Raw genomic sequence first — 22,065 nt, forward strand, 5'->3', positions numbered from 1 at the left:
CCCAGTTCATCACTAAGGCCAAGCTTCCTGCCATCCAGGACCTATATAATCGGCTGTGTCAGAGGAAAGCCCATACAATTGTGAGAGACTCCAGTCACCCAAGTTATAGACTGTTTTCTCTGCTACCGCACGGCAAGCGGTACCGGAGCGCCAAGTCTAGGACCAAAAGGCTCCTCAACAACGTTTATCCCCAAGCCATTAGACTGCTGAACAATTCATAAAAATCGCCACTGTACAATTTACATTGAACCCCCCCTTTTGTACACTGCTGCTACTCGCTGTTTGTTTGTTACCTATGCATAGCCACTTTGCACCCCACCTATATGTACAGATTACCTCAACTAGCCTGTACCCCTGCACACTGACTCGGTACCGGTGCCCCCTGTATATAGCCTAGTTATTGTTATTCATATTGTGTTACTTTTTATTTATAACTTTTTTATTTTAGCCTACTTGGTAAATATCTTCTTCTTCTTGAACTGCACTGTTGGTTAAGGGCTTGCAAGTAAGCGTTTCACGGTAAAGTCTACACTTGTTGTATTCGGCGCGTGTGGCAAATAAAGTTTGATTTGATTTGACTTGCTCCAGTTGTCAACTAGTCTTGATACCATTACCAGTCCTATGTAAATCACCAAGGAAGTGTAGTTGAGCATGTCACCCATGGTGACAGGTTTCCAGGACATCTTCCTTCCCCCCTGCTGCTTCTTATCCCCATACTTGTTGGTATTACTAATTAGTGTTCCCAGTACAGAGGTGGTAAAGTAGAGCTGAAACAACTGTAAGGGGGTGTATGTTTCATCACTAACCAACTGTGGTCCTTCAGGTCATTTGGGTTTAACCCTAAATTGTTCTGGCTCCTCATCATCTTCAAGGATCCTATGCCACCTGTCCTCAGTTTCATTGCCCTCTGTTGTGCTGCTTCCACTTCCTCTCCCTCTTTTCTGTTGAGGCCTAGATCTCCTCCCTGCCCCCGCACCTCCAGATGAACTTGCAGAGAGGGGAGTGGTGCCAGGGCCTGCAGTGGGGGTGGTTGAAGAGGAGTGGGGTCTTTGTGTAGTGGATGTAGAACCATCAGACGGGGTGATTGAAACTGTAGTAGGGGTGGTTGAAACTGTAGTAGGGGTGGTTGAATCTGTAGTAGGGGTGGTTGAAACTGTAGTAGGGGTGGTTGAAACTGTAGTAGGTGTGGTTGAAACTGTAGTAGGGGTGGTTGAAGAGGAGTGGGGCCTTTGTTGAGTGGTGGATGTATAACCATCAGACGGGGAGATTGACATAGCAGTGGGGGGTGAAGATCTTGACCAGCGGGGGCGTTTGCTGCGGAGGGGTGGATCCCAAACGCCATCATCCAAATCCTCTGCATCTATGCTTCTGGTGAATAAAATAAAGGGATATATTGTTGTAAGACACAGAATTACAGTTGACAAAATTTACAACACAACATTACTGTAAAGTAAAAATACCAAGCCTAAACTTTATCTGTACAGTGACTCACATAGAAGGTGTGAAGCACACCTATAATGTAAACAGTAACACTTTGGAGACTAAGGCAGAGGTGTGAACCACAAATAAACAATGGCCATGAGAGTTTAGTGGCCTCTCCAAAGTTACAAGGATGAAACTTAGAACAGCAAACAGTGAACTAATATGAAACATAGACAATAATTACTTTGGAATTATATAACTTGTTACATAGGCCTATTTAAACTAAATCCAAAGCACAAAAAGTAAACAATTTATAAAAAACAAAATGCATATAGTAAGTTAGCTAAAAAAAAGTCATGAAAATAATTTACTGCCAGATATAGGAGTGGATCCAATCCTTCTCGAATCTTCGTCGGCTGAATCGAAATCCTCGTTGTCCAAATCGCTCCCCTGATCCGAGTCCGACTTATTTAAAGTTTCAATATCGGTATACTTATTCATAGCTGCCTTCTTTTTAGGTTCCTGTTCAATATTCTTAGTTTTCCCTTTTTTTCTTAAGACATATTTTTGCTAAACAATGAAATCTGTTTACAATGTAATGTAGCGTGCTCAGTGTCTCTCGTCTCTGAGCCAGGTAGCAATAGGTTGCATTACGCATAAAAGGTTATAGGCCTTGCTTTGTCCAACCCAAGTAGCCAATCCCCTGTGTAATGGATGCCTACAGCGGGTAAGCAGGCAACATCATATATTTGATGCGCAAAGATATAGTCACTCAGTGGACATTCAATGTTGCCATTAAGTCATACATAATCAGATAACATTTGGAAATTGGCTAGATGTCTTCCTACCTACCTAAGGATTCATTTGATAGCCCCCATGTAGCTATAGCTCACACACAGACCAAATCGAAACTTACATTTTAAGATGTTTGCTGTTTGGTGAAAACATTGTATAAAATAAACATTATGACTCTCGGGGCTGGTGATCAATAACGGTAGGTCACAGGCAGAAAAATAAGTTCATCCTCATGTAGGTAGCAGCCATCTTTAAATTAAGTCATCGGCTCGGCCTGCCCTTGTAAATTCATATGCCCATATTTGGTAGAAAGCCACACCAAAGATTTGAAGGCACCGATCAATAGCCAAGATACTCAGCTTTCTGCAGACACCCTGCTTTTCCAAACTGAATTGAATAAATAAAAAATCTAATAGGGTCCCCAAATATGAGGACTTTACATTTAAGAGGTTTAACTGAGCGAGACAGGACCAACCAAGAGGGAGGGCTAGTTAACAGGTAATGATGCTGACAAATGAATGCAGCCTATAGCATTGTGCATGTGTCTGTTATTCATGAATATGTATTTCTGTATTTTCATTCCTCCTCATGCCCTCCTCCAGACGATGCTACAGAGAAGGACCTGTCTGATCTGGTGTCAGAGATGGAGATGATGAAGATGATCGGTAAACACAAGAACATCATCAACCTGCTAGGGGCCTGTACACAAGATGGTGAGTACAAGGGGCTCTACCATAACGTACTCTGTACCTCTCCCATACATCTACAGTCGTGGCCAAAAGTTTTGAGAATGACACAAATATTAATTTCCACAAAATTTGCTGCTTCAGTGTCTTTAAATATTTTTTGTCACTATGGGATACTGAAGTATAATTACAAGCATTTCATAAGTGTTAAAGGCTTTTATTGACAATTACATGAAGTTGATGCAAAGAGTCAATATTTGCCGTGTTGACCCTTCTTTTTCAAGACCTCTGCAATCCGCCCTGGCATGCTGTCAATTAACTTCTGGGCCAAATTAACTTCTGGGCCAAATCCTGACTGATGGCAGCCCATTCTTGCATAATCAATGCTTGGAGTTTGTCAGAATTTGTGGGTTTTTGTTTGTCCACCCGCCTCTTGAGGATTGACCACAATTTCTTAATGGGATTAAGGTCTGGGGAGTTTCCTGGCCATGGACCCAAAATATCAATGTTTTGTTCCCCGAGCCACTTAGTTATTACTTTTGCCTTATGGCAAGGTGCTCCATCATGCTGGAAAAGGCATTGTTCATCACCAAACTGTTCCTGGATGGTTGGGAGAAGTTGCTCTCGGAGGATGTGTTGGTACCATTCTTTATTCGTGGCTGTGTTCTTAGGCAAAATTGTGAGTGAGCCCACTCCCTTGGCTGAGAAGCAACCCCACACATGAATGGTCTCAGGATGCTTTACTGTTGGCATGACACAGGACTGATGGTAGCGCTCACCTTGTCTTCTCCGGACAAGCTTTTTTCCAGATGCCCCAAACAATTGGAAAGGGGATTCCTCAGAGGAAATGACTTTACCCCAGTCCTCAGCAGTCCAATCCCTGTACCTTTTGCAGAATATCAATCTGTCCCTGATGTTTTTCCTGGAGAGAAGTGGCTTCTTTGCTGCCCTTCTTGACACCAGGCCATCCTCCAAAAGTCTTTGTTTCACTGTGCGTGCTGCCATTCCTGAGCAAGTTCTGTACTAGTGGTGCCCCGATCCCGCAGCTGAATCAACTTTAGGAGACGGTCCTGGCGCTTGCTGGACTTTCTTGGGCACCTTGAAGCCTTCTTCACAACAATTGAACCGCTCTCCTTGAAGTTCTTGATGATCCGATAAATGGTTGATTTAGGTGCAATCTTACAGCAATATCCTTGCCTGTGAAGCCCTTTTTGTGCAAAGCAATGATGACGGCACATGTTTCCTTGCAGGTAACCATGTTTGACAGAGGAAGAACAATGATTCCAAGCACCACCCTCCTTTTGAAGCTTCCAGTCTGTTATTCGAACTCAATCAGCATGACAGAGTGATCTCCAGCCTTGTCCTCGTCAACACTCACACCTGTGTTAACGAGAGAATCACTGACATGATGTCAGCTGGTCCTTTTGTGGCAGGGCTGAAATGCAGTGGAAATGTTTTTGGGGGATTCACTTCATTTGCAAGGCACTCTTCATAACATTCTGGAGTATATTCAAATTGCCATCATACAAACTGAGGCAGCAGACTTTGTGAAAATTAATATTTGTGTCATTCTCAAAACTTTTGGCCACGACTGTACTATGAATATGGTGTTGAATATCAGAACTGAATCTACATCAGTATTTCATCCACACACACAACAAAACCTCTCCCACCATATATTTGTCATTTTTGTCATGTTTGACTCTGTCATTCACAAATTGTCAGCGTTCAAGTTTTCAAGATAAAATCCTGATGCCCATAATCCCTGATTGACTCGGTTCCTTCAATACTCAAGATTCATCCCTTTCCCCCAATTTGTAAAGCAGTGATCAGTCAGTGTGGAGTCCTAAATGTGTGCATGTGTCCTCTCTCTCTCTTTCTATCTTTCTTTCTCTGTCTGTCTGTCTCTTTGTCTCTCTGTGACAGGCCCTCTATATGTGATAGTGGAGTATGCCTCTAAAGGGAACCTGAGGGAGTACCTACGTGCCCGCAGGCCCCCTGGCATGGAGTACTCCTACGATATTACCCGCTGCTCAGATGAACAGCTCACCTTCAAGGACTTGGTCTCCTGTACCTACCAGGTGGCACGGGGCATGGAATATCTGGCCTCACAGAAGGTACACACACACACACAAACACACATACAACTTGTTCATTCTCACCATTCTGCTAGGTAGACACACTTCCTTGGCATTGCACTGGGTCCTTGTGACTAGGGCTTTAGCCATGGTGGTTGTGTAAAAAGTGTGTGTTTATCAATATTGTCTCCTAAAAACACATCTGTCCAAATCAGCCACCTGTCCAAATCTCAGCATTGTCTCTCTCTATCACACAAAGCCTCTCTGTGTGGACAACTGAAGAATAGCGTTTTCACAACGCATTCACAACTGGCAATGGGCACTTTAGCCAAACACTCCATCACGCGCCTGCTCACTAGAGGAATGTGACAGAGCCTAGAGCATACAATCACACAGTATGCTAACATACACACACACACGCATACACACACACACACATGCATAGACACACACTCTGGCATGCAGACAGGCACCTAAACACACATGCACAGGCAGACATACACACCTAGGTGCACAAACAACTTCTACCATGTATCTGTCATGAATCTTCCTCCAATTCAGGCACGTTTGTGGTGCATGTATTTTGTCGTCATGTTATATTAGGTAGCGTGTGTTACTTTAACCTTTTCATGCATGAGTTCCAAATATCTCTAACAGTCGCCCCAGCGTGAGATTGTTTTATGCACGTGATGTCAGAATGCACTCACTGTTCCAAAATGTGATTATTACAGAACAGGACAATTAACCCGTGCTGCTTCCAAACAAAAATAACTTTCAATTTCAAGCTATTTTCTTACAAGTTTTATTTTCTAACAACAGTTTGAATTGTGGTGTGTTCTACCTCCTCATTAATTCACATAGAAGTAGCCCATTTCACTGTTCTGGACAATTTATGTTTGAGCCTTTACTGAGCCGGACAAACTTCTCTCTTCGAGGAGAGCCCAAGCAGTCTTGCACAAACTTTATCCCCCAGGCACATTTTCTGGCTGGCGCTCGCATTGTTGTTTTCCTTACAAATAATAACTTTACTCCTATCAAACTAGGTGCCTTTATTTTCTGTATATTGTGTTGTAATTTATACTGTAGCATATATTTACAGTTTTATTCACATGTTTTCAAGTACTGTGAACAAATCATGCATTCCGATTATTGCATAGATTGTAATGGACATCAAATCAAATTTTATTACTCACATACACATGGTTAGCAGATGTTAATGCAAGTGTAGAGAAATGCTTGTGCTTCTAGTTCCGACAGTGCAGTAATATCCTACAAGTAATCTATCAATTTCCCAACAACTACCTAATACACACAAATCTAAAGGGGTGAATGAGAATATGTACAGATAAATATATGGATGAGCGATGGCCGAGCGGCATAGCCAAGATGCAGTAGATGGCATAAAACACAGTAAATACATATGATATGAGTGATGTAAGATATCTAAACATTATTAAAGTGGCATTATTTAAAGTGGCATTGTTTAAAGTGACAAGTGATCCATTTATTAAAGTGGCCAGTGATTTGAGTCTCTATGTAGGCAGCAGCGTCTTTGAGGTAGTGATCGCTGTTTAGCAGTCTGATGGCCTTGAGACAGAAGCTGTTTTTCAGTCTCTCGGTCCCAGCTTTGATGACCTGTACTGACCTCTCCTTCTGGATGGTAGCGATGTGAACAGGCAGTGGCTCGGTGGTTGTTATCCTTGATGATCTTTTTGGCCTACCTGTGACATCAGGTGCTGTAGGTGTCATGGAGGGCAGGTAGTTTTCCCCTGTGATGCGTTGTGCAGACCGCACCACTCTCTGGAGAGCCTTGCGGTTGAGGGCAGTTGCCGTACCAGGCTGTGATACAGCCCGACAGGATGCTCTCGATTGTGCATCTGTAAAAGTTTGTCAGGGTTTTGGGTGACAAACCAAATTTCTTCAGCCTCCTGAGGTTGAACAGGCGCTGTTGCGCCTTTTTCACCACGCTGTCTGTGTGGGTGGACCATTTCAGTTTGTCTGTGATGTGAACTTAAAACTTTCCACCTTCTCCACTGCTGTCCTTTCGATGTGGATAGGGGGTGCTCCATCTGCTGTTTCCTGAAGTCCACGATCATCTCCTTTTGTTTTGTTGACGTTGAGTGAGACGTTGTTTTCCTGACACCACACTTCGAGTGCCCTCACCTCCTATCTGTAGGCTGTCTCGTCGTTGTTGCTAATCAAGCCCACTACTGTTGTGTCGTCTGCAAACTTGATGATTGAGTTGTAGGTGTGCATGGCCACGCAGTTCTGGGTGAACAGGGAGTACAGTAGGGGGCTGAGCACGCACCCTTGTGGGGCCCCAGTGTTGAGGGTCAGCGAAGTGGAGATGTTGTTTCCTACCTTCACCACATCTATGATGTGTGTAAAATACTTTTTGAAGGTTGTACTGATTATGATGAGCTGATGCTAAGCTATTTGCCAGCTATGTGTGGGGCCATGTTTGTTGACATTATACAATACATTCTGGGTGTCACTTAAACATCTGTCAGACCAAAGGTGTTATAACAAAATGAGGTGAAGGAATGGTGTTTTACTCAGTTATTTCTATCAATGGTGAACTCACCCGTGATGTGATGAGTAGTAATTTCTATTAGCATGTTGTGGTTTCTGTCAGCCGAGAGTTAGCTAAAAATGACCGCATGTGTTACCTCAATCTTTCCTCGATTAGCGCTAGGACTAATGTAGCCTACATTTTCCAGTTTGGATGATTGTGTTATGCTGTCGCTACTTCTGTGACTGTTTAAACATTGCATCCAAAAATAAACTGGTCCAATTCAGAACATAACTTTCTAAAGGACTGTGTTTGTGCAAAATGTTTCTGCGAAAAAACAGTGTTGCCAGCTGAAACGCTGACTGTTGCGTCAATCGGAACTGGCTGTTCTAAATAAGCGTTCTAATCACACCGGTTTGAGCGTACGCTGCAGGGACCACTGTAGAATGATCACACCCGTTTGTTGATACTTGTCAAAGGGTTAATTAAATATGTTTCTGGTTCATTACACTTACCATACACACACACAGTATAACATTTTTAGCATAGCTTACTTACATGTTTCTATTAAAGTTTTTTTTCTCGTTGTCAATTTCATCTATATCTCCGTCCACCCTGTCCCCTTTTCTCTACTTCTCTCCATCCAGTGTATACATAGAGATCTAGCAGCGAGGAACGTCCTGGTCACAGAGAGCAACTTCATGAAGATTGCTGACTTTGGCCTGGCCAGGGACGTCCACAACATCGATTACTATAAAAAGACAACTAACGTGAGTACTTGGGGGGGGGACACTTGAGGAGTGTATGCTGTGTTGTGTGTTCGTTAGTGTGTTCTGTAATGTTGTGAGGGGGTGTATGTGACAGTTAACTCCATTTCAATTGAGTTAATTCATGAAGTAAACCGATATTCCTTAAGGAAAATTAGAATTTCAGTTTTACTTTCTGTATTGTGTTAGTTGAGTCTCCCTCCGTCCTTCTCAGTCTTGGCAGAGACAGGAGGTAGAAGTCTGCGCGGGACTGATTCCTTCATCCCGCTCCCACTGCTTTTCATACCACGCCCGCCTGCTCCCACTGACTTCTTTTTCAATTCCCACATGCTCCAGAAAGAACTGGTCCCGAACCCGGCCGCCATACTGCAATGTTATTGTAGGTCAGGGGTTGCCGTGGGCCAATTTTTCCTTGAGCGGATGGTCGGGGGCCGGAACATAGTTATAAATCATTTGTACACTGCAAATTGACCGCACGAATCCCAAACAGATATAGTATTTGACAAAAACATAATCATTTCAAACCTTGATTACATTGGAATATTAGCAAATATTACTGCTGAGCGATTAGCAGACCTGCCAACGTGTACGGATTTTGCGTACCAAATACGCAATTCTCTGTCCATGTACGTAGGTACGAGATCCGAGTTAAAAGTATGCAGAAATGAAAAGGGCCTGAAATATATATATTTTACATTTTAATAAAAAATAAATCCACTGAATAAATCTTAACATCCCGATTCTCGAGCTGCAACACACAGACATGTACAGAGTTTGTGTCAACGGACATGGAGATCAATACATCATTATTCGACGTAGCTACCCCGTGTCTGCCCCTCCTCCTGTTTGTTGTGATGCTGAGTTCGCTGACTGTCAGCTGTACGTAAACACATAACACATAGACAAATCCATTTTCGACTCCGTGTTTTGTGGAAAGGTAAACACTAATTGTTTCAAGCTAATGTTAGCGAACATAAGATGGACATTCAGTGGGCTCTAAAGTGCCAGCAATTCACTTGCATTTGCTAGTGAATTAAATAAAATGCAAATACAAAAAATAACCAGTTGCATTTGTGCAAGTGTGATATAAATTTAATTCTGCATCCCATTAGTTGTATTTTCCATGTAACATTAGGAGGATCACGCAACCTGATAGACTGTAACTGTAATTATGATCCACGCCACAAAAAGCATTACAAAAGTATAATCAAAAATAAATATAAACTTCTTGGCATTAAATGGAGTCGGGAGTGTAGAAGACTGCGCGATGAAGAATGAATGAGTGTTCGGTGTTACAATGCTTCTAAAATGCCTTTGCATTAGATTTGAGATTTTATCAATTACGAAAATCTGAAATGATGTATGCTCTGCATAGAAATACAATAGGCACCTTTACATAGGCTGAAACACCAGACTCTTCTAGCGAACAGCGGTCAGATTCCCTTTGCGGTAGCCTACTTAAGCATTGTGTAGCCAGTTTGCAGTCTGTGTCGATGCAATTTGCATTTGTTTTTTATGTTTTCAAAATGATATTGCTTTTAGTGTTGATTAGGAACCGTGTCTAAAAGGCCAATACTTGTGAGCTGGCCCTTGTGATTGGCCCTGTTTGAGAGGTGACAGGCGTTCCTCTACTACAGAGACTAAACTTGGGGGCATGTGCTAAGAAAAACTTCATAGATAATTATCTCCATTCTACACTGTACCTAAGAATAAAGGTCCTTTGTGTGTTCTTTGTTATTCGATATTGTTAGTGACTTTTACCATATGTGTAAATGGAATGCTGTCAAGAAAGTATTCCAACCTTTTATAGACTCGATTTGGTACAATTCTATAATTGCGATCAGACTCACATACAGGGGGGGAAAGAAAACCCCAATTCGGCGAGTCGAATCTCCAATTTGCTGCGCGCGTCTGGAACTCTAAAAAAGTTGGACAGGGTTGGCAGGTCTAGATTAGTGCTTTTTGATGTCGGTTTGATTATGAAAAAATAATCACGGTTTTCAATTTCAGTTTCAATAATGTTTTTAAACATTAAATGCACTATGCATTATGTGGGTTGAATGCTGTAACAACGCAGAATAAAACAATTAACACATGTCCAATGATGGTAGTGACTGCACATGACTGATTATTACTTATTAGCCATCATTTATTCACATTATTTCAGTTGTTGTGTATATTTTATTTGATTACTTAATTTAATTCCATGTCATTATCTCATCTCTATACAGCTGCTGCCTGTGCTGTCTGACAAAAGTACTATTTTGTAGTTATTCAAAGGAAATAAGGCATACTTTTATGACTGCTGAATACCAACTATCAATCACTTAGATCATGTATGTTCAAGTAGAAATACCTTGCGAAGCAACAGCTGCTCTCTATATCAGCAATCGTGCACTTTTCACTCTTCCATAGAAGCAGTCATAAAAGAGATACAGACCGGACAAGTAGATGTGCAATGGATTATGGTCATTGTAGTTAATTACCACATTTTATGCACTAAACTATGTAGAAAATGACAAATGAAACTACAAATCCCTACTACATTTCACAGTTCAGGCTGGATCTGATTTATCTCTAGATCAAAAAAACGAATTAAATGGAATTCAAAATAATTAAACCAACGGTCAATTAGCTGTTTAAAAAAATAAAATAAATGAAATGGTTAATCGCTCAGCAATATCACATATACCTCTATTTATGCGTGGGACTTACTTGGGAACAGATTTCCTACACTGAACAAAAATATAAACACAACATGTAAAGTGTTGGTCTCATGTTTCATGAGCTGAAATAAAATATCACAGAAATGTTCCATACTCACATTTGTTTACATCCCTGTTAGTGAGGATTTCCCCTGACAGGTGTGGCTGATTAAACAACACGATCATTACACAGGTGCACCTTGTGCTGGGGACGATAAAAGGCCACTCTACAATGTGCCGTTTTGTCACAACACAATGCCACAGATGTCTCAAGTTTTGAGGGAGCGTGCTTGACATCTCCATAGCAGACCCCCAGTAGCATTCATCTGATTCACACTGTAGAGCACAGCACAGCCTGCCCATCCTCCTTTAGTATGCATGGCTGCCTTTTCATTACACGCTGAGAACCTAGCCTTGTTGAAAACAACAAGAACCACAAAAACAACCAACCACAACACAGCATGAGCCATAGACAATGGGTGATGGTGACGATAATCACCAATCCATCAGTCTTTACAATAGTATGTTCTAGTCTTGGAGAAATTAGACTTATTTCAGAAGGCCTAATAAAAAGGTAGGGGCAGAACTAATGTTAATCATCATCATCATCATGATTATCATCTGCCCCTACCTTTCTATTACCCATTCTAAAATAATTTAATTTTAAATAATTTTGAATGTATTTGACCCTGCTTGTCACTTGCTATCCATGCTGCAGTGTTTAATGGCTTGTAGCAATAAACTGTGTCTTTCTCTGCAACCCAGTTTATCTGCTAACTGCTATAAACGTGTGACAGTACCTCTGGGAATTCTCTATTGGTATTCCCAGATCTAATGAGATTCTTGGGAATACCAGGAACCTGGAAGAGTGCATGAATTAAAAGATGCTGATTGGCCAATAAATATTGGTCATGAAATACCCTATGTCTGTCTGTGTATAGATATTTAAATGTTACCTTTTTGACCTTGCCCTTTGACCTGTGTGTGTGTGTGTGTCTTCCTCAGGGTCGTCTCCCGGTGAAGTGGATGGCTCCAGAGGCGCTGTTTGACCGTGTGTACACTCACCAGAGTGATGTGTAAGTACTGTACCTTGGTTTTACTCTCGCACAAACACAATTCGCTTACTGTTTTAGAAAGAGGAACTCAGCCTAGACTGTGTTCATTAGGCACCCAACGTAAGAAAACCTGTTAAAACCAGCAGTTTTAAAAAAGTGTTCCATTGTGTGCCCTAATGAACACGACCCTGGCTTATACACTGGCTGTAGCTTTCTGATGCAAATTGTTTTGCAGTGAGACTGAGGGGATAAGAGGTTGGGATGGTGGTGGAGGAATGGGTACAGGAGGTTAGAGAGGTGATTTTGTGGTGGTGGAGTTAGGGGTTGCAGGAGGATTTGTTTGGTGGGTGGGGTGTGTACTGGCCGGTCTGTGGCGAAAGGGAAAGTTTCACAAGGCCTGATGCTGTTACTAATCTACCCGTCTTCAAAGCCTCTGGAAGGGGCCAGAGCCCACCTCCCCCTGCCCTGCACTTAAGTCTCCCCTAGGCCTCCTTCAATTCAATTGTATTTATAAAGCCCTTTTTACATCAGCAGATGTCACAAAGTGCTCATACTGAAACCCAGCATAAAACCCCAAAGAGCAAGCAATGAGGATATCAGGGGGATATGCAAAAATCACATTTCCAATTAAAATCAAATACATGTTATTGGTCGCGTACACTTATTTTGCAGAAGTTATCACAGGTGCAGCAGAATGCTTATGTTTCTAGCTGCAACAGTGCAGTAATACCTAACAATTAAAAACAATACACACAATTCACATATGCGTATTAATGCTTGACATTCAGGTACATTTGCCAATGGCACACCGAGCCATTTCCAACTGAACGTTACTGTCCCAAATGAAAATAATTCTGTACTGGGTCAAGATCTGGCCGAAAAGCGGATGATGCACACGTAATTTCAATAGCAGGTGATTTTATCTTTAATTTGGGCTGAGCAAGTAGTCTACAGCATTCATACAGACATTGACAAGTCAAATTCAAGGACTTTCAAGGACTTTTTCAAGTACTTAGTTGTAATTTTCATGGACCTACATTTTATATTGAATTGTTGTAATAGCCATTAGAAAAAAATCTCCCCCCAAAATGTATGCAAAAAAGTATGCATTACTACCACTTAGAGAATAATGCATGTTTTATTAAGCCTTCCCAATGGCATTATGCGTTGACATTACAAAACAAATTGTATTCTAAAACATGTCAGAATTGCCTGACTAAATAAGACCGCATGCAACAGTAGAACACAAACACAGTAATGAAGTCTGTGGTAGCTAGTCAGTCTCTCCATTTGAAATGTTGAAGAGTTATTGAGGGGTTATTGTATCATGTTTTAAAAACGAGAAAGTGAGCAAAAACTGTGTTCCCTTTGTAATGGAACGCTTTATATGGAAAACCAAGTTGAAGCCAACATTCAATGTTGTCTTGCTCATAATAACCAAACATGTTTTTTCCAAAACGAGAGCAACAGACTAGCGCAGCACCCGTTATTTGAAACGGCAGGAAACAAATGACAGCGGTTACAAAAAACGGAGCACTAGAACTTCTAAATCGGCTTCCATAACTTCAAGGACTTTTAAAGGACTAAATAGCCTAGAGTAAATGTCTGATTATCAAAGTAGACTGTATTGCGCATAGCAAATATTCAACCAAGACTGAACTTGTTATACCTGGTTTGCATACACATTCTTGCCTTAGCATTTACTGGTAAAGATCATAACTTGGAACATCTTTCTTAACGCTTTCCTACCCCTACCGCTGTCGGTCTTCAGTGAGCTGCTTCACGCAACACTCTCAAGCTAGGCTATGTGTGCGGGGTCCGTGTGATAAATGATTGACATACGAACTAACAGCTTCAGGAATTCATCTGTTTCTTAATCAATTATATAGCCTAAATTAAAAATAGCATTATTACAATATTCTTTTCACTGGCCCAAGCGGGCCACTGACGGGGATGATCAACTGGCCCGGAGAGTTTCCCAAACCTCCCTGTGGCTAGCGCGCAGCCCTGAATATCAAGCCCTGCTATCTGAGATACCCCCTATCTGAGATACCTACTGCAACCCTCATCCTCTACATACAACACCCTTTCTGCCAGTCACATTCTGTTAAAGGTCCCCAAAGCACACACATCCCTGGGTCGCTCCTCTTTTCAGTTCGCTGCAGCTATCGACTGGAACGAGATACAAAAAACATTCAAACTGGACAGTTTTATCTCCATTTCTTTATTCAAAGACTCAATCATTGACACTCTTACTGACAGTTGTGGCTGCTTTGCGTGATGTGTTGTCTCTACCATATTGCCCTTTGGGCTGTTGTCTGTGTCCAATAATGTCTGTACCATGTTTTGTGCTGCTACCATGTTGTGTTGCTACCATGTTGTTATGTTGTGTTGCTACCATGCTGTGTTGACATGTGTTGTTGCCATGCTGTGTTCTTGTCTTAGGTCTCTCTTTATGTAGTTTGACATCGGAGGGATCGAGTGTAGGTTTTTTCAGAAGGGGTGCAACTCTCGCTCTCTTGAAGACGGAAGGGACGTAGCCAGCGGTCAAGGATGAGTTGATGAGCGAGGTGAGATAAGGGAGAAGGTCTCCGGAAATGGTCTGGAGAAGAGAGGAGGGGATAGGGTTGTGGTGTTTCTCTTGTCGTGATGTGTGTTTTGTCCTTTATATTATTTTTGTATAATCCCAGCCCCCGTCCCAGCAGGAGGGGTAGGCCGTCATTGTAAATAAGAATTTGTTCTTGACTGACTTGCCTAGTTAAATAAAAGGTTAAATAAAATACAAATAAATAAATAAACGTGTGAAATAGGACAAATATAAGCACCCACCTTAGTGTGTTTTGGTTTGTTTTGGCATTTCACTACGATGCAGCCTTTGTATAAACACTAGCTATGGCCAGGTTGGATGCCAGGTCACTGGCTGCTGTGACCCTTGGAGAGTGTGTGTGTGAATGTGTGTGTGCGTGCATGCACTCACACATTCACCCCCCCCCCAAGCAGACACCTCGACGGCCCTGAAAGAACTTCATTAGACTCTATGTAAACTGGAAACCACATATCCTGAGGCTGAATTTATTGTAGCTGGGGATTTTAACAAGGCTAATCTGAGAACAAGGCTCCCTAAATTTTATCAGCATATCAATTACGCGACCCGGGCTGGCAAAATTCTGGATCATTGTTACTCTAACTTCCGCGACGCATACAAAGCCCTCCCTCGCCCTCCTTTCGGCAAATCTGACCACGACTTCATTTTGTTGCTCCCAGCCTATAGACAGAAATTAGAACAGGAAACGCCCGTGCTCAGGTCTGTTCAACGCTGGTTCGACCAATCTGATAACACGCTTCAAGATTGCTTCGATCACGTGGACTAGGATATGTTCCGGATAGCGTCGAACAACAACATTAGTGTATACGCTGATTCGGTGAACGAGTTTATTAGCTAATGCATCGGTGATGTTGTACCCACAGCGACTCTTAACCTCTCTTGGGTAGGGGGCAGTATTTTGACATCCGGATGAAAAGCATGCCCAAAGTAAACTGCCTGTTACTCAGGCCCAGAAGCTAGGATATGCATATAATGGTAGATCTGGATAGAAAACACTCTAAAGTTTTTAAAACTGTTAAAATAATGTCTGTGAGTATAACAGAACTGATTCGGCAGGCGAAAATCATAGGATTTTCCAATGGGGTTCTATGGGATACTCTTATTTTTAGGAACCTGGTTGCAGTTCCTATGGCTTCCACTAGATGTCAACAGTCTTGAGAAATTGTTCGATGTTTTTCTTTTGAGAAATGAAGAAGTAGTCCTATTCATTGTAAGTGTCACTCCAGGTGGACTCTACTGTACTGGTGCGCGTAAACAGGGGCGCGCTCCACGTTGTTTTTATCTGGTATTAGAAACAGTTTATTCCGTCTTAAATTTTATTGATTATTTACGTTTCAGTTTACCTGAGGTTGGATTAGGAATGTTGTTTGAAATGTTTGGACCAAGTTTACAGGTAACTTATTAGATACTTTGTAGGCATGTTGGGCGAGTTGAAACCGGTGTGTTTCTGAATCAAACGCGCCAAATAAATGGACATTTTTGGGACATAAAGAAGGACATTATCGAACAAAAGGGCCATTTGTGAACATTTTGGAGTGCCAACAGAAGATCTTAAAAGGTAAGGCATTAATTATATCGCTATTTCTGACTTTTGTGTCGCACCTGCCTTGTTCTTTTTGAACTGCCTTGTTCTTTTTTATTTTCATGTGTTTGTATGCGGGGCGCTGTCCTCAGATAATCGCATGGTGTGCTTTTGCAGTAAAGCCTTTTTGAAATCTGACACAGCGGCTGGATTAACAAGAAGTTAAGCTTTATTTTGATGTATAACACATATTTTCAAGAATGGTAAATATTTGAATTTAGTATTTTTGAATTTCGCGCACTGCAATTTCACCGGATGTTGGCCAGGTGGGACACTACCATCCCACCTTCCCATAAGAAATTAAAACCTTCCCCAACCAGAAACCGTGGATTGATGGCAGCATTCGCGCAAAACTGAAAGTGCGAACCCCTGCTTTTAATCAGGGCAAGGCGACCGAAACATGACCGAAGACAAACAGTGTAGCTATTCCCTCCGCAAGGCAATCAAACAAGCTAAGCGTCAGTATAGAGACAAAGTAGAGTCACAATTCAATGGCTCAGACACGAGAGGTATGTGGCAGGGTCTACAGTCAATCACGGACTACAAAAAGAAAACCAGCCTCGTCGCGGACCCCGATGTCTTGCTCCTAGACAAACTAAACAACTTCTTTGCTCGCTTTGAGGACAATACAGTACCAAAACCTGCGGCCTCTCCTTCATTGCAGCCAACATGAGAACATTTAAACGTGTTAACCCTCGCAGGGCTGCCGGCCCAGACGGCATCCCTAGCCGCATCCTCAGAGCATGCGCAGACCAGCTGGCTGGTGTGCTTACGGACATATTCAATCGATCCCTATCCCAGTCTGCTGTTCCCACATGCTTCAAGAGGGCCACCATTGTTCCTGTTCCCAAGAAAGCTACGGTAACTGAGCTAAACTACTATCGCCCCGCCCCGTAGCACTCACTTCCGTCATCATGAAGTGCTTTGAGAGATTAGTCAAGGATCATATCACCTCCACCCTACCTGACACCCTAGACCCACTCCAATTTGCTTACCGCCTCAATAGGTCCACAGACGACGCAATCGCAATCACACTGCACACTGCCCTAACCCATCTGGAAAAGAGAAATACCTATGTAAGAATGCTGTTCATTGACTACAGCTCAGCATTTAACACCATTGTACCCTCCAAACTCGTCATTAAGCTCGAGCTCCTGGGTCTCGACCCCTCCCTGTGCAACTGGTCCTGGACTTTCTGACGGGACGCCCCCAGGTGGTGAGGGTAGGAAACAACATCTCCACCCCGCTGATCATCAACACTGGGGCCCCACAAGGGTGCGTTCTCAGCCCTTCCCTGTCCTCCCTGTTCACCCATGACTGCGTGGCCTTGCACGCCTCCAACTCAATCATCAAGTTTGCAGACGACACTACAGTGGTAGCCTTGATTACCAACAACGACGAGACGGCCTACAGGTAGGAGGTGAGGGCCCTCGGAGTGTGGTGTCAGGAAAATAACCTCACACTCAACGTCAACAAAACAAAGGAGATGATCGTGGACTTCAGGAAACAGCAGAGGGAGCACCCCCCTATCCACATCGACGGGACAGTAGTGGAGAAGGTGGAAAGTTTTAAGTTCCTCGGCGTACACATCGCGGACAAACTGAAATGGTCCACCCACACAGACAGCGTGGTGAAGCAGGCGCAACAAAAAACACTCACAAACTTTTACAGGTGCACAATCGAGAGCATCCTGTACGGCAACTGCTCTGCCCACAACCGTAAGGCTCTCCAGAGGGTAGTGAGGTCTGCACAACGCATCACCGGGAGCAAACTACCTGCCTTCCAGGACACCTACACTACCCGATGTCACAGGAAGGCCAAAAGATCATCAAGGACAACAACCACCCGAGCCACTGCCTGTTCACCCCGCTATCATCCAGAAGGAGAGATCAGTACAGGTTCATCACAGCTTCTATTTCAAGGCCATCAGATTGTTAAACAGCCATCACTAACACTGAGTGGCTGCAGCCAACATACTGACTCAAATCTCTACTGTACTCTATACCATCTACTGCATCTTGCCTATGCTGTTCGGCCATCGCTCATCCATATATTTATATGTACATATTCTTACTCATTCCTTTACACTTGTGTGTAAAAGGTAGTTGTCAGAATTGTTAGATTACTTGTTAGATATTACTGCATGGTCAAAAGTAGAAGCACAAGCATTTCGCTACGCTCCCATTAACATCTGCTAACCATGTGTATGTGACCAATAAAATTGGATTTGATTATAGTTTTGGCAATCTACTTTTCACAATCTACTTTGTGCATTACATAAGTCGTTTTTCCAACAATTGTTTACAGACAGATTATTTCACTTATAATTCACTGTATCATAATTCCAGTGGGTCAGAAGTTTACATACCCTAAATTGACTGTGCCTTTAAACAGCTTTGAAATTTTCAGAAAATGATGTCATGGCTTTAAAAGCTCCTGATAGGCTAATTGACATCATTTGAGTCAATTGAAGGTGTACCTGTGGATGTATTTCAAGGCCTACCTTCAAACTCAGTGCCTCTTTGCTTGACATCATGGGAAAATCTAAAGAAATCTGCCAAGACCTCAGAAAAAGAATTGTAGACCTCCACAAGTCTGGTTCATCCTTGGGAACAATTTCCAAATGCCTAAAGGTACCACATTCATCTGTACAAACAATAGTACATAAGTATAAACACCATGTGACCACGCAGCCGTCATACCGCTCAGGAAGGAGACGCGTTCTGTCTCCTAGAGATGAATGTACTTTGGTGTGAAAAGTGCAAATCAATCCCAGAACAACAGCAAAGGACCTTGTGAAGATGCTGGAGAAAACGGGTACAAAAGTATCTATATCCACAGTAAAACTTATCCTATAGACATAACCTGAAAGGCTGCAAGCAATGAAGAAGCCACTGCTCCAAAACCGCCATAAAAAACCTAGACTACGGTTTGCAACTGCACATGGGGACAAAGATCGTACTTTTTGGAGAAATGTACTCTGGTCTGATGAAACAAAAAATATAACTGTTTGGCCATAATGACCATCGTTATGTTTGGAGGATAACGGGGCAGGATTGCGAGCCGAAGAACACCATCCCAACCGTGACGCATGAGGGTGGCAACATCATGTTGTGGTGGTGCTTTGTTGCAGGAGGGGCTGGTGCATTTCACAAAATAGATGGCATCATGAGGGAGGAAAATGATGTGGATATATTGAAGAAACATCTCAAGACATCAGTCAGGAAGTTAAAGCTTGGTCACAAATGGGTCTTCCAAATGGACAATGACCCCAAGCATACTTTCAAAGTTGTGGCAAAATGGCTTAAGGTCATCAAGGTATTGGATTGGCCATCACAAGCCCTGACCTCAATCGTATAGAAAATTTGTGGGCAGAACTGAAAAAGTGACTCAAACCTGACTCAGTTACACCAGCTCTGTCAGGAGGAATGGGCCAACATTCACCCAACCTATTGTGGGAAGCTTGTGGAAGGCTACCCAAAACGTTTGTCATCAAGTTAAACAATTTAAAGGCAATGCTACCAAATACCAATTGAGTATATGTAAACTTCTGACCCACTGGGAATGTGATGAAAGAAATAAAAGCTGAAATAAATAATACTATCTGCTATTAATCTGATATTTCACATTCTTAAAATAAAGTGGTGATCCTAACTGACCTAAAACAGGGAATTTTTACAAGGATTAAATGTCAGGAATGGTGAAAAACTTGAGTTTAAATGTATTTGGCTAAGGTGTATGTAAACTTCCGACTTCAACTGTATCTACATGGGCCAGTGGAATGACAATAGGTGAGCGATGGATACGAAGTGCCATTGAATGGAGCAAAGGGATGTGTTAACAGAGAGATGCAGAGGGACAGATAGAAAGAGAGAACAAACGCAGGGCCAGTTATGTCAATAGATCGATGGAGAGGTAACCACAGGAGCAAATAAAATATCACGGTGTCTTTGTCGTGTTGTGGCCTCTTTGGGTCACTATGGTAGGCGTGCTGCTCTGTGTGTGTGTGTGTGTGTGTGTGTGTGTGTGTGTGTGTGCGTGTGTGCGTGCGTGCGTGCGTGCGTGCGCCTCCATTCCCTGCGGGTGCTATAATACACTCTTTGTTGCTCCCAACACACACACAGCCATGAAGAGTCATTGATTATTTATTTTTTATTCAACCTTTATTTAACTAAGCAAGTCACTTAAAAACAAATTCTTATTTACAATGACAGCCTACCACGGCCAAATCCGGACAACACTGGGCCAATTGTGCACCGCCCTATGGGACTCCCAAACATGGCCGGTTGTGATACAGCCTGGAATCAAACCAGGATCTGTAGTGACGCCTCTAGCACTGAGATGCAGTGCCTTAGACCGCTGCGCCACTTTGAGCCTTAAATTAATGTTAGTGTGAACATTTATAGAGAATGGTTAGCGGAATCAATTGATTCCATTAATTATGGAATCAGTGGAATGATATAGCTGTGGGTTCTTTAAACAGTTACCCTTCAACCCTTAGCATTTGAAAGTAGCATTTGAAATCGTGTAAAAAAATAAATAAAAATAAAAGTCTAATACTGCATTGCCATCAATTGTTATGTATGTATCAATGGATGCATAACATGATAATAGTAATGAAAGCATTAATGTTGAATATGTGTGTTTGTGTTTTTCTTCCCAGCTGGTCATTTGGGGTGCTGATGTGGGAGATCTTCACCCTGGGGGGTTCTCCGTACCCTGGTATCCCCGTCGAGGAGCTGTTCAAGCTGTTGAAAGAGGGCCATCGTATGGACAAGCCTGGCAACTGCACCAATGAGCTGTATAATACAATTTTTATCACTTTATCTCATACACACACACACACACATATGCAGGCAGGCAGGCAGGCAGACACACACACACACACATAACACACACACACACACACATATGCAGGCAGGCAGACACACACACACACACACACACACACACACAAACCCTACTGGGGTCCCCACCATCTCCATCAGATCCATGATTCTACACAGCTGGCCTGGGCCTGTATCAATGGTGTCATTCACATTGGGCCCTTTCCAGTTACACAGCACATAATGTCACTGCCTGCACCGGTATTGTCGGGCCTAATGTTCTCACACTGTACTGGAAACAGTGAAATCTACAGTGGAGTCAGACAGACCTAGGATAGTATTGGTATTGGCGTGCATTTGTCTTAAACGTTAGAGAGTGCAGAGAAATAGAACCAGCATAGCTCTGTGTTTGGATTGGCTGGTTCATACCTTGACACCTAGGTTCAGAGAAATGAGTCTTTATCATCTCACCCACTTTTGACAGGCAATTGGACAATGATTTTAGAAATGTGCATCAGTCTGTTGAATGGGTGGCATGGCATGTGTTTTGGAAAGAAAAACAATGAAGTACTTTTACTAACCATTCAAACTCCTTGTTTCTCTCTCTGTCTCTCTCTCCTCTCTCTCGCTCTCTCTCTCTCAGGTACATGATGATGAAAGACTGTTGGCATGCCATCTCCTCCCACCGGCCCACCTTCAAGCAGCTGGTGGAGGATCTAGACCGCATCCTCACCCTGGCCACGAATGAGGTGAGGGCACAAACCAGAGTCATTCCGCTTCACCTTTTCATATCTAGAATCTGGAGCCAGAGCAATTCACTTACCTCCAGAGTTGGGGTCAATTCCCTTTCAATTCAGGAAGTAAACGATTTTTTCTGTTGAAAAGCATTGAGTAAACATGGAATTGGAATTTCAGTTTACTTCCTGAATTGACTGAATTGAAAAGGAGTTGACCCCAACCCTGCTGACCTTGTATTCTTGGAAGTGCTTGGTCAATGAGAAGTATGATGTAAAAGCATGTCAGGCTTCTCTC

General features: G+C 42.6%; 1 protein-coding gene across 9 annotated transcripts in view; it reads left to right on the forward strand.

Annotated features, from left to right (window-relative positions):
* The window catches only part of LOC139570584 (fibroblast growth factor receptor 2-like), a 107,752-nt gene that overhangs the window by 82,324 nt on the left and 3,363 nt on the right, over positions 1–22,065 (forward strand). For all 9 annotated transcript variants that reach the window (XM_071392559.1, XM_071392558.1, XM_071392556.1 and 6 more), the window contains 6 exons: positions 2,820–2,930; positions 4,830–5,020; positions 8,141–8,263; positions 11,971–12,041; positions 20,871–21,008; positions 21,677–21,782. In XM_071392559.1, coding sequence (XP_071248660.1) covers positions 2,820–2,930; positions 4,830–5,020; positions 8,141–8,263; positions 11,971–12,041; positions 20,871–21,008; positions 21,677–21,782 — 740 coding nt within the window. The remainder of the gene's footprint in view (positions 1–2,819; positions 2,931–4,829; positions 5,021–8,140; positions 8,264–11,970; positions 12,042–20,870; positions 21,009–21,676; positions 21,783–22,065) is intronic.

The sequence above is a fragment of the Salvelinus alpinus genome, chromosome 3 (genome assembly GCF_045679555.1).
Source record: "Salvelinus alpinus chromosome 3, SLU_Salpinus.1, whole genome shotgun sequence".
NCBI lineage: Eukaryota > Metazoa > Chordata > Actinopteri > Salmoniformes > Salmonidae > Salvelinus > Salvelinus alpinus.